This window comes from Coffea arabica, chromosome 6c (assembly GCF_036785885.1).
Source record: "Coffea arabica cultivar ET-39 chromosome 6c, Coffea Arabica ET-39 HiFi, whole genome shotgun sequence".
Taxonomy (NCBI): domain Eukaryota; kingdom Viridiplantae; phylum Streptophyta; class Magnoliopsida; order Gentianales; family Rubiaceae; genus Coffea; species Coffea arabica.
In genome coordinates, this window is record NC_092320.1 from 2,989,072 (window position 1) to 3,001,638 (window position 12,567).

At 37.2% G+C, this 12,567-nt stretch overlaps 1 protein-coding gene across 1 annotated transcript; it reads right to left on the bottom strand.

The window, feature by feature from the left end:
• Positions 1-2,576: 2,576 nt before the first annotated feature.
• On the bottom strand, positions 2,577-5,650 carry LOC140008247 (actin-1). The gene is made up of 5 exons (XM_072052019.1): positions 5,432-5,650; positions 4,777-4,846; positions 4,223-4,616; positions 3,106-3,719; positions 2,577-3,000 (listed from the first exon to the last, which is right to left on the bottom strand). Exons 2-5 carry the CDS (start codon positions 4,834-4,836, stop codon positions 2,935-2,937), a joined length of 1,134 nt encoding a protein of 377 aa, XP_071908120.1. The 5' UTR covers positions 4,837-4,846; positions 5,432-5,650; the 3' UTR covers positions 2,577-2,934.
• Positions 5,651-12,567: the final 6,917 nt, after the last annotated feature.

Here is a 12,567-nt window from a genome sequence, read left to right on the forward strand (position 1 = left end):
GTAAGGGTCCGGGTTACGGTCAGTTATCGAAAAAACCACTTATATATACTTGCATAATTACTTTTTCATTTGATAATGTGTAATTTTAAATTTTTAAACATTTATAATAAAATTGTTAAAGTTAATTTTTTATTTTTTGGAATAAAAACCCCAATTTTAAACTTAAGTCAAGAGCGCTTTATTAGTCAAAAGCTCTATTTCTAAATTCAAATAATAACGGTCACTAAACCCATTAGAAGTACTTTAGTCTTCCAATTTTTTTATTAGAAGCACTGAAACTTAAATGGGGCTTAAATAAATTGTAAAAACCCATTAATTTCACATCAAATACAATCTAAGACCCTGTTTGATAACTTAATTCAGCACTTAAACTTAATGGATTCATGTTTTAAGATATTTAAATCGTTTGATAACCAGAAATTAAATATCTGAATTAATTAAATGACACTGAATTTTCTAAATAAAACTTGTTCCTAAAATTAAGTGATAAGCTATTCACTTATTACTGAATGTGATATGTACTCAAATATATTAGATTTAACACTTAATAATTCAATAATTTAATGGATTTGAATTTCAGATTTCGGACTTCAGTTTTCAGACTTTAGTTTTATTAAACGCAACCTAAATAAGATTGAAGTATCCATCCAACTGGCAACATGAGATTGGTCCAAGACCAATTGAAATTACAATAATGTAATTGGTGCGAACCAACATAAAATTTCTCTGACTGTTCCTCATCATGGTTTATTACAGTAGCAGCTAATACCAAGTTTTCTTTCCTAACAATTTAGACCTCGGTCAAGCGAGTTAGTTGGACATTCGTGATGTCCCTCTCCTGAGTTATTGGAAATTTCAAATTCCTTTTTTTTTTTCCCATTTCTCTTGTAAATTTCTGACCAAAAAACAAATTTTAGTGGACAATTATTGTTAGTAGCAGTAGAAGTAGTCGTCATTTCATTTGGTATAGACAAAGTGTAGGTTCAGGAGTAGGCCTGTCAATCGGGCCTAATGAGTCGGGTTTTGATGAGTTCAAGTTCAGCTCATTTAATTTGAAACATTTTCGAGTTTCGAACTATGAGTTTCGGGTTCGTAAATGTGAAGCTCATACTCAACTCACATAATATTCGGATTGTGAGCCTTAATCGGGCTTAGCCCAAGCTCACTTATTACTCTTTAATTTTCTTAATATAATTACTATAACTATTAAGTTGTAAAACTAATTTAACATTTACAAGACTATAATATTAAAACTAAACATGAACAAATAATAGTTCTTAAAAAGTATATAAACCAAAAATTTTTTCAACAATATTTATATTTAATCCATTTAAAATGCATGAAAAATAGTAATAAAACATGCAATCATAAGCCAATACATCTTTAAAAGTTGAAACTTTTTTTTATAATCTTGTGATTTAAATCCAAATATGCTTAATGATTTTTGTGTTTGTAGACCAAAAAAAAATCAACCAATAATATGCTAGTACAAAAATTTACTTAACCAATAAGAAAAATTAGAGATTTAGTTATGCATTACTAATATTGGCTCTCAAGAAAGCTCATGAAAAAGTCTTTAGATGTATTTTTGTGTTTTGTAATTTATATATATATATATATATTTAGTATTTAGTAAAAATATATTTTGATATATAATTATACATAATATCAAAATATAAATATTATATATATAGGTATAAATAAGGCTCAAACTCAGCTCACATTTAATTCGGACCTAATTTTTAGGCTCAAGTTCAGACCGGCTCACTAAATGATCGGGCTCATCGGATTTTCTGTCGGACCGAATGAGCCGAGCTCGGACTGACCCAGCCCCATTGACAGTCCTATTCAGGAGATCAGACGAAGTTGGAAAAACAAAAGTAAATGCAATTGTGTTGCAAGAGTGCAAACTAACTTTGATTTGGCGACCTAGAGGGTAGCTTGGAAGGGTTGGATAAATTACTAACAAATAGCTTCAGTACATGTTGCCTGCCGGTTAGTCTAGCCAAACAACATATAAGCACAATATTTTGGGAGTACCGAGTGGCATGCATCATGCACACTATTAACTAATGAATCTTGAAAACATTTTTGCAGCATTGCCCAACTTTGCTAAATATCGGACAGCGCTAACAAGTGAGCATATTTGCAGCGGCAAAAATGATGAACGCGTGTACGCGAAGCGCTACCAGCAGAATGACTCTGATTAAAGGAACGGCAACTGTAACACTTGGGATTCTCAGTGACATGTTTCCTACGTCAATCCAATGTCATCAATAGTGTTGCGTCAAGTGTCATGTTATTATTTAAACTTGTATTAAACCAAGCCAAGTTGAATTATTAGAAAATTAAAGTGTAAATAATAACAAGACACTTGACACAACACTATTGGTGGCATTGGATTGGCATAGAAAACATGTCACCGAGGATCACAAGTGCTTTCCCAATTTGTTTGTTCTTAAAGTAAGGCCCAGCAACGTTACAGTATTGAAAAGGTTTATGCTCCGTATATATATATATATATATATATACCAAAACTGAAGTAGATTGACATCCAGGCGCAAGAAGCAGACCACTTACAATCAACATTACTCAACATTGTATAATCATAAGACAAATCAGGGTGAATATGAGTTCTCCAAATCTTTAACGATGGCAACATAAAGATACAATAATGACTGAAAAGCATGCTGCTAAGTGTTTTTCAGGGCAACATTACTCATCACCAAGAAAACTACCTTGAAAAAAATGAAGTACTATAACTTTCTGGCCACAAAAAGCACTTCTCCAAACACATTAGAGATGTGAGAAGGGGTAGATAAAAATAGACAATGACAAAAGATGATAACCTTAGAATACGAATGCAAGTAGCATTTTCTTCCAAATTATAAAAAAAAAAAAAAAAAATCTGGATCCATCCATCCCTCCTGCTCATTAGAAACATTTTCTGTGCACAATTGAAGGGCCTGACTCATCGTACTCAGCCTTTGCAATCCACATCTATATTCAGAAAAAATAAGTCAGAGTTAATCGCGCTCACAAAATTGTGAAGCATTATGTAAATCAAAATATATTAAGAGATTCATGTTGTTGTAACCACCATACCTGCTGGAAGGTGCTGAGGGATGCCAAAATGGAGCCTCCAATCCAGACGCTATACTTCCTCTCGGGAGGAGCAACTACCTTAATCTTCATGCTGCTAGGCGCGAGTGCAGTGATCTCCTTGCTCATTCGATCAGCAATGCCAGGGAACATAGTAGTACCGCCACTAAGAACAATGTTGCCATAAAGATCCTTTCTGATGTCGACATCGCACTTCATTATAGAATTGTATGTAGTCTCATGTATACCAGCAGCTTCCATTCCAATCAAGGAAGGCTGGTAAAGTACCTCAGGGCAACGAAATCGTTCAGCCCCAATCGTAATCACCTGCCCATCAGGTAACTCATAGCTCTTCTCAATAGCTGAGCTAGTTTTGGCAATTTCTAGTTCCTGCTCATAGTCAAGAGCAATGTATGCAAGTTTCTCCTTGACATCCCTGACAATTTCACGCTCAGCAGTGGTGGTGAATGAGTAACCACGTTCAGTGAGGATTTTCATCAAGTAATCAGTGAGGTCACGACCAGCGAGATCAAGACGCAGAATAGCATGTGGAAGTGCATAACCTTCATAGATGGGAACTGTGTGGCTAACACCATCACCAGAGTCCAGTACAATACCTGCACAACAAGCAACCAAAAGTAGGAAGCATAATTTACCATCATGTGGTGTTTTACTTGCCATCGTTTGAAATGTAGTTTATTACTGAATGGTACTTTATTTGAACACTTGAAAAAAATTTGCCTGAATTTGAACACTATATGGAGGGAAAATACGTTTCACAAGTTTCAGCGTAGCCCACAACATACATTAGCAACACAAGACAACATAAGAAGTGAAAAATAAGATTCACCGTAGCAGCACTCAAGTTTTCCTACAGAATTTTTGAAAGATGTCTGTACTTTCACTATTCATACTTCCCAAAAATTTAAGTATTTAAACTATGTGATAACCCAATCTCATGCAAGTCTCTTCATCCTGTTTCCAAGCTAACTAGGACACGTGGTATAACTTTTCAAAAGAACCCAACAATTTCATAGCTACGCATTGCATTTCTATTAGCTGTAAAATCCTTCATGGTTAAATACTTAAGTTGACTGTCCATAATCAGATAATTGCTTACCAGTTGTACGTCCACTAGCATAGAGGGAAAGCACAGCCTGAATTGCAACATACATGGCAGGAGCATTGAAGGTTTCAAACATAATTTGAGTCATCTTCTCACGATTGGCCTTGGGGTTGAGAGGGGCTTCAGTCAAGAGAATGGGATGCTCTTCAGGGGCGACACGAAGCTCATTGTAGAACGTATGATGCCAGATCTTTTCCATGTCATCCCAATTGCTGACAATACCGTGCTCAATAGGATATTTCAAAGTAAGAATACCTCTCTTTGACTGAGCCTCATCCCCAACATATGCATCTTTTTGCCCCATGCCAACCATCACACCGGTGTGACGTGGGCGACCAACAATGCTAGGGAAGACTGCCCTTGGAGCGTCATCTCCAGCAAATCCAGCCTGAACAAAACAAATGGGTGAGAAGAGGTTGGAAGAAATAGCAATCCCAGATGCATGTTGGAAGAAGCAAGATAAAAATCCATTCAAATGTATAAAGTGATAAGCTAATTGGGGAGCGAAAAAAGCACTGCACTTCAAAAATTAAGCAAATCAAGTTTACCTTAACCATTCCAGTTCCATTATCGCAGACGAGTGGCTGAATGTCCTCGGCTTCTGCCATTTCTTTCTACCTACCACCAACAAATTCTGATTGAGACAATTCCAGAGAACATAATACTCTATTTACAGCAAGGGGCGTAATCAATATTCGTAGCTGGTAATACAATTGCCAATGATAGAAAAAGGTTAAAGATTTGATTAGCAACAACGATAACGTTGAAAATCAGGATATTTTAGGCCGAAAGTTATCCTGAAAACAAGATAGCCAAAACAAAGAGATCGAATGCACAATGCAATTTAATCCAGAATTGTTAGAATAAAGAAATTCAGCAATCGCCCACGTTGAGCAAAGTCGGATCAAACACGTTGGCTCCACATCACGTCTGATTGAATTAGATTTGCATTAGAGAAAAAAAAAAAGAAGTTAAATAACGAAACCAAACAACTTATAAAACTAAAATGCAGATCGACGGATAAAGAAGCCACCAAAAAAACAAAAACAAACAAAAGTGCATTATATGAAATCTTGATCTTTAAAGAAAGAAAGCAGGGATGATTCAAGATTTGCGTTTGCAAGATCAGTGAAATAGCACCAAGAGCAAGCACAATAAGCGTCATCGATTGAAATTGAAAAGAGAGAATGATTGAATGGTGACCTTGGTTTTGCGAATCCCGAGAATGAGAGAGAAGCTGAGAGAGAATGATGGTTAATATTGAATGTTGTTTTGTCGCTCTTGTATGTGTGCGAGTAGATAATGTCTCAGCTCTGGAGCCTGGATCACTTCCCCGAGATTCCAAAAATAGGACGCTATGAGAAAAGGAAACAACAGAAGGGAATGGATGAACAGGAGATGGAGAAAGAGCTAAGCAAATATAAATTGTTACAAACGAAATGCGACTTATAATGAGTGACCACTAACTTCACTCTCTCTCCATTCCTCTCTTCTCTTCCCTTGCCCGTGTCTTATGAATCAATCGACGATCACGCCTCACCTGTCTTCCTTCACTGTCGTGGAGACAGCTGTGCTGTGCGCCTCTATTCTTTTTTTTTTTTTATATATATATATTTTTTTTTGCGCTACTTATTATTTGAAAAAAATATATATAATAACGCTATTTTATGGTGACGGTGATAGAAAAATGTGTTAATAACGCAAACGAATATATTACTATTCAAACTGTTTCTTTGCTCATTTTCTTCTTCTTCTTTATCCCTTTTTGGTTATTGCTAGCCACTAGCAACAATTTTTAATTTCCTTTGTTTTATGCTTTACTTAAAAAAAATCTTCACAATTTGTTGCTTTACTTAAAAACTTCAACCACGAACCAATGTTTACATCACTTTATCATTAAATAAATAACTTTATAGACCAGTGTATTTCTGGGAAAGGTCGAATGAAAAATGGTCATATGCTTCAAGTCAAGAAGAAGAGTCTCACTTTGGAGTTAGGCCCAGCCCATTTCATATAGCACTCCACAGTTGGAGTTGCAAGTGGGTTTTGGACTGGATTTCTATCTTCACGCATCGTCAACAAGGGACAACTAGTCCGTCCATCCTCTGGTGGTCTTTAGGAGATTGAGATCTTAATTTATTCTATAACCTATTTCATAAGTAAGTATAGAAGAGTTTGAAGAAGGACGAGAGAAGGATCACAAGAACACAATTAAATGGTCTCTGTGCTCACGTCTGCGAAGTTGTTGCCTTGGCTTTAACGTTCCGAGCATCCAGACCCGAGCATCCAAATGCTTGGTTTCCCCGCCGCAACAGAACCTACCAGCATTGGTGATTGGACCCTCAAATATTAGTGCTATTAAATGAGTCTCCCAGTTTTGTTTTTACACATCCATCCATCCATCGTATCTTACCCGCCGTCATTGGTGGCAGGAGAATTTAATTAATTACACAATGATTCCGCGCGAACAGAATGCGGAATGGCCAACACCATCTAATTCTAGGCTACACTTGCCGACAATTTCTGACCATTGATTGATTTAAGTTTTAGATGGCAGGGGGGAGTAGACTGTAGAGGGCTACTGGTTAATTTGTCCGGTTGAACAGGAAATGGGCAGTGCAACCGTCCTGAGCGGTTAATGGCCATGATTTGGCCTCAAAATTTTGTGCGACTGAGATTACAAGTTGTAACTCGATTTCCACGTCACGTGTGAACCCCACAAAAATTTGCTCTAAACTTACGCGACGTGCAAAAAAAGTTACACGATGTACAAAGAAAGTTACGCGCAGTTGATAATGACCAAAATCGTCCGGTTGAACATGGAGAACCCTACAAACATCAGCGTTGACTGAGATAGCCATTTTTGAATTGCAGAGCTTTGGACTTGCAAGGACGGTACAGAAGTGGGAGCGAGGTGGCGGGCACCATATACGAGTGGAAAGGACTAAGGAGGGGATTACATTTCAGGAAGGAAATAGAGCGAATGGCCAGAATTTCTGGAGGCCTTGCAACTATTGATTGATACCAGCATCTGTGAGTGTGAGATCATAGAATTCAACTGCCCTCCTTATTAAAATATGTTAAAATGCAACGTAGAAAGTCAAAAAAAAAAAAAAAAACCTTGGATTAGTACAGAAAATATTGATCAATATTCTATGTTATAGCTAGTATTTGAGTATTCCAGGCGGAAGGCATAAAACGAATGGGCATAGTCCGTCAACAAGTAGATTTGGTTTCCGGGCTCAAAGATACAATTTGATCGCTATCCAGTTTGGACTTTAGAAGGGTGACTTTCAAACACAGGCGTCACTTGACAATGAAAATAGTGGCAGCAAACTTTTGTACGATCAATGTATCCAGCCTCCGAAAGGTAGTATTCTGTACCTTAACGGAACTGATCACAGAACTGTTGCAGGTGGTGGTATTCTGACATACCAAGTTGGCAAGTCATTATTTTAGACACATGATCAGAGTCGTCCTCCTCCTCCTGCTGTGCTTCATTGTACTCTCGAGAACTGTACAGAGAAGAAGTAAATGAAATGAGAGATGGGGAAATGGGAACCCTTAATCCAAAGAAATGCAACCAAAAACCCCGACTCATTTTATCATTCGTCTGGCTAAAATATTTTTTTCTTAAAATGAAATCCTGCATTAGTATGGTAATATATCTATATATATTTGAAAAGTATATTTTTAATACATTAGAACAATCAACTCTTTTTGAAATTAGGAGGAAAAATCACTTTTTTTTTTTTAATAAAAAAAGAACAAGAAGTAAGTTAGAAGAACTCAGAAACCACCCAAAAAAAAAAAAATGTACACAGAATGTAGTTCAGCCAATTTTTCGATTCAAACCAAAACTTCAACAGCTTCATTTCAACAGCTTCATTACCGCGTGGTAGATAATGGTGGTTGATGACTCAGCATTATCTGGTGCCCATGATCGACATTTAGCATATTAGCACACGCTAATGTTCTCAGGATTTGGTAGGGAAAGAAAAACTAAAATATGTAACCATGAAGAAAGTTTACAAAGGATGCCAGAATAACTAAAAATTGCAGAACTCGTCGGAAGTGAAAAGCTTGAATTGATTTGCAGCATACATATACTACTTGTCCTTGTTGTAATCATCAAAAGTATAGAAGGAGGGAAGATTGATTTGACACCTAACTTTCATCTGATTGCATCAAACTCAGATGAAAGTACGAAAGTCACTCATTGGACGAACTTAACAGCCGCACGCTGCACAAAATTTTGCAGGTTCTGGAGAAAACCTCTAGAGGTAACTCTTTTTTTTTTGGATGTTTGACATAAAAATTATAAGCTAATTATTGGCCAAAAAAAAAAAAAATCCTCTGACAAGGTTACCAGATAAGAAATGCATGTTAACGTACAAGAATCTCTGGCGGGTCTGATTTTTTTTTTTTAAGTTTTAGATGGTAATTCAACAAAAATCTTGACAGGATTAGACGGCAAGGGGAAGCTTCTTCCCTTTAAAGAAAAAAAGTAAAGGGGGTTCAAATTGGGGAAGTTGCGGGAGAGCGAGATAATCGAGAGACGGGGGAACGCGGTGGGTGGAAATGCGAGGCGAGCTAAAATCATGATCATGAAGCATGCATGTGCGTGTTTTGTTTTGTTGATACCGCTTGATCCTGCATTGAGGAGCAAATCTGCTGCTAATATTACGATTTTGGGGAAATTAAAAAACCACCAACACAATTAATTAAATGCCGGCTGGTTTCACTACTGTCAACGAAGCCTTCATCATCCGAGCGTCTCCTACACGCATTGATGGGTGGTTGTGGGGCTGGGTTGGTGTTTCCTACAAGTTGTACTGTTTATGATGATGCTGAAAACCATGGCACTCCGACACCACTTCCCTGCTTTAGTTTACGCTCATGTTCGCCCCTCACCTCGAGTCATAGATATTTTGTATCGCGATATTTTGGCCCGTTGCATCAGTGGCTATTACAGTATCTATATTTTTTTCCTCATTTTTTTAGGGGTCAATCGGCAAGAGGAATTCAACCAGGTTGTACCTGTATATGGGGGTTGGAAGGAAGAAAGGCCATCTAGACCTACACAGTTCAATACCTAAAATAACTTGTAGACAAAAAAAAAAAATTGGAGTACTAACTCCGTAGATAAGTTTGGAAGGTTTACCAAATCTGCAACAACTGCTACTATCAAGGAAGAATCCTAGGTTACTAGATCCCAAGCCTGTGTAAAATAGATAAGCAACCTACAACACTAAGATCAATACCAGCTAACATGCCTCTTCAAGATTACATACAACTAACCCATAAATGATGACATCAACACTAATACAAAGATAGACAAAATTCACAACTCATTAGTTCCCAACCTTAGTCATTTCCCAATTGGACCCAAAGCAAAGAAATTTGAAATGTTTCAAACATTTGATGGCAAAGAAATTTGATAGACGGCATGCATTTCACAGCAAACAAAGTGAACAAGCTTGAAAAAATTTATTCAATCCAGAATTAATAACACAGTAAGTTGTATGCTTTTTTAACCTCAGTGGTCTGTATTTGCGGTTCAAATTGAGTTGCAACTAATCTAGTGAAACTTCAAAAAAAAAAAAAAAAAAAAAAAAAGCAAAATTTTAATTTTAATTGGATAACATCAACAATATATACTATCTACGTTAAGGCCACTCTAGTCGCAACTCAATTGATCCTTTGACTGTGTAGGCAACAGCCTGCATATACACATGGGTTGGATTTAATGATTTATTTCACCAATTTCTGAGAGTCCGTGTCATATTGCCAGACGGCAAAGATTCACCCTCTTACTATAATCTACCCCAATTTATTCAGAACCCCTATTTAAAAGTGAGTTTAGGACAAAACATGCATAATTTTGTAAGAGTCGGGGGTCATATTGCAACATGGCACAAAAATGTATTTACATGAAATTATAAATTTAAATATGCTCGGTGTACTTTAAAACACAAAGAGATAGATAAAGATATATGGAGTTCTTTTAAGTGATTGGGCATTGCAATTTAATGCCATTCACTTATAATAATGAAAAGATAGATGGTGAAGAATTTTTTCAATCTATAAATTTAAGCTCGCTTAGATTGGAATTTTTGTAAAAAAATTACTGACGTATGTACAATAAAAAAGTAGGGAGAAAATGTGTCAAGAGAATATTTTTAAAACTTTTCATAGAAAACTAATTAACAATCCAAATGGCTTGTTTTCTAACAATCCATCATATGATTTGATTTCAAGCACACTTTTTTTTTTTTTCAATAAATTGATACAATATTACTTTTCCAAATACTCTCCAAAACATCATCCTTTTTCCATAAGAGTTGCCGTTACAATAGTTTTGCTTTTATTTTGTTCGACCCACTGATGAAAGAGGAAAAAAGGGAGGAAAGAAAGAAAAGCTGAGTGGTACAAAGTACACTCCATATATAGGTGCAATTTTTTTTTTTTTTTTGGGGAATTCACAAAAAAAAAAACAAAACAAAAACTTGATGGTCCTCTGAGCTGTAATAGTGGAAGGCATGGGGGGTTTTGCTAGTACATTAAAACAAGCATCAGAATTATCAAAAAAAAAGAAAAAAAAAAAAAGTAAGCAGCCGAGAAAATGATGGTGGGTGAAAATATCAGGAGAAATTGGAAGATTTAGGAACCAGAGATGGTCCCCATTTAGCAGCAGCACGTGCAGAGATGCATCAAAGTGCGTAGAGATCAGAAAACAAAAGCAACTAGTAATTCCCAGCAAGCACACTCCAGATTTCGTACTAAATGGCTTACATAAATTCTCCCGTATGGGAGAAAAAGCTTGGCTGTCCCTGGTGGCCCTTTGCCAATCAACAGACGCCACGTGGGATGGTGGGTCATCCTCGCACTTTTATCTTCGGTCTGCGTGGTCCACTCGAGCGGTAGTCTTGGTTCCAGCAGGTCGTACCCGATTCTGGCCCAGCTGCACCCCGGATTTTTTCTCAGAAGGGAAATATTGAACGAGAAAGCGAGAAAGGGAGGGACATAAAACGGTTTATAATCTGATGAAGAGTAAAAGGGAAGGGAGTTGATAGTTAGCTTTGCATCGGATCCTTCGCCACAGCCAACAAGAGAGTCGAGACGAGAGAGGAGGAGAGTTTCGGAGTCAGCGGACTTCGGCCTGGCCTTTTGGCTTTCGGTTTGAAAACCCCCATCTTCCTTCCTGAACGGATTTCTCTCTTTCTAGCAGTAATTTTTATCCCTCTCCCTTCACCATCTTATTTTTTTCCAGTTTTTCTTGCCTTCAAATAGAGTCCAGTATTGTTTATACACCAACTTTTTATACTACTGCTACTGATTACATCAATCAACCATCCTCCAAGAAGCTCACATCAATTTTTGTTCCTGAAAATTTAAATACCATATTAGATTGTGGTGTAGATATTTAGTTTTCTCTCGTCCAAGTTAACTACAACAATATACATACATACATATAGATGCAGCCAGCCTCATAGCCCTCTCTCCACTTGGGTCCCAAATGAAAACCTTCCTATTTCAATTCGGTCTTGAGCTTCTTTTATCTTAATTGATGTGCCCAGATTTTCATACACACTCGTCGTTGGGTATGTCAAGGCCACAATATTTTGTCCTTAAAGAAGATGAAGAAGGAGGAGAAGGAGAAGAAGAGAAAGGGTCAAAATCCAAGATTTCTTCAAAAGACACGTCGCGAAATTCAGATGGGCTCGAAGAAGTTGCACCCAAGAATATTTCCTCCTCAATTCCACAAAATCCTTTAGAAGAAAAGAAAGAATTCGACGCCGATGATGATGATGATGATAAAATAGATAAATGTGGTGAAACATCAGTTTCATCAACGGAATCGGAAAAGCCATGCCCACTGTCAGTAGGGGCATCCACGGCGGAGGTAGCAGATGACGATGAGGGTTTCAGAACTCCAACGTCCCCCAGTCACAAAATCCCAGTGATCACACGATGCCCACCGGCTCCCAAGAAAACCACACAGAAATCAAACCCGGCATCCATTAAAAGAAAAGGTTCTCCAACAGCAACACGCCGAGCCCTCCATCTTGATCTGTCCTCAGAGGTTGAGTCAATGTTCCCTCCACTGATTCAAGATGATGATGCGGACGGCAAGACCAAGAAAGCTCGAAGAGATCATGATCATAATTCGGCCGAATAAACTTTGATTATCTATTTTTCCGCGGTAAGAAATCAAATTTAACGTAAAGATATCAGATATTTACTAGTACTTAATTTCCTAGTCTTGGTTGAAATTCCTAGAATCAATGATTTAAATTTCGTATGCTATAGTCCCACAGGATTTGGAGTCATAGACG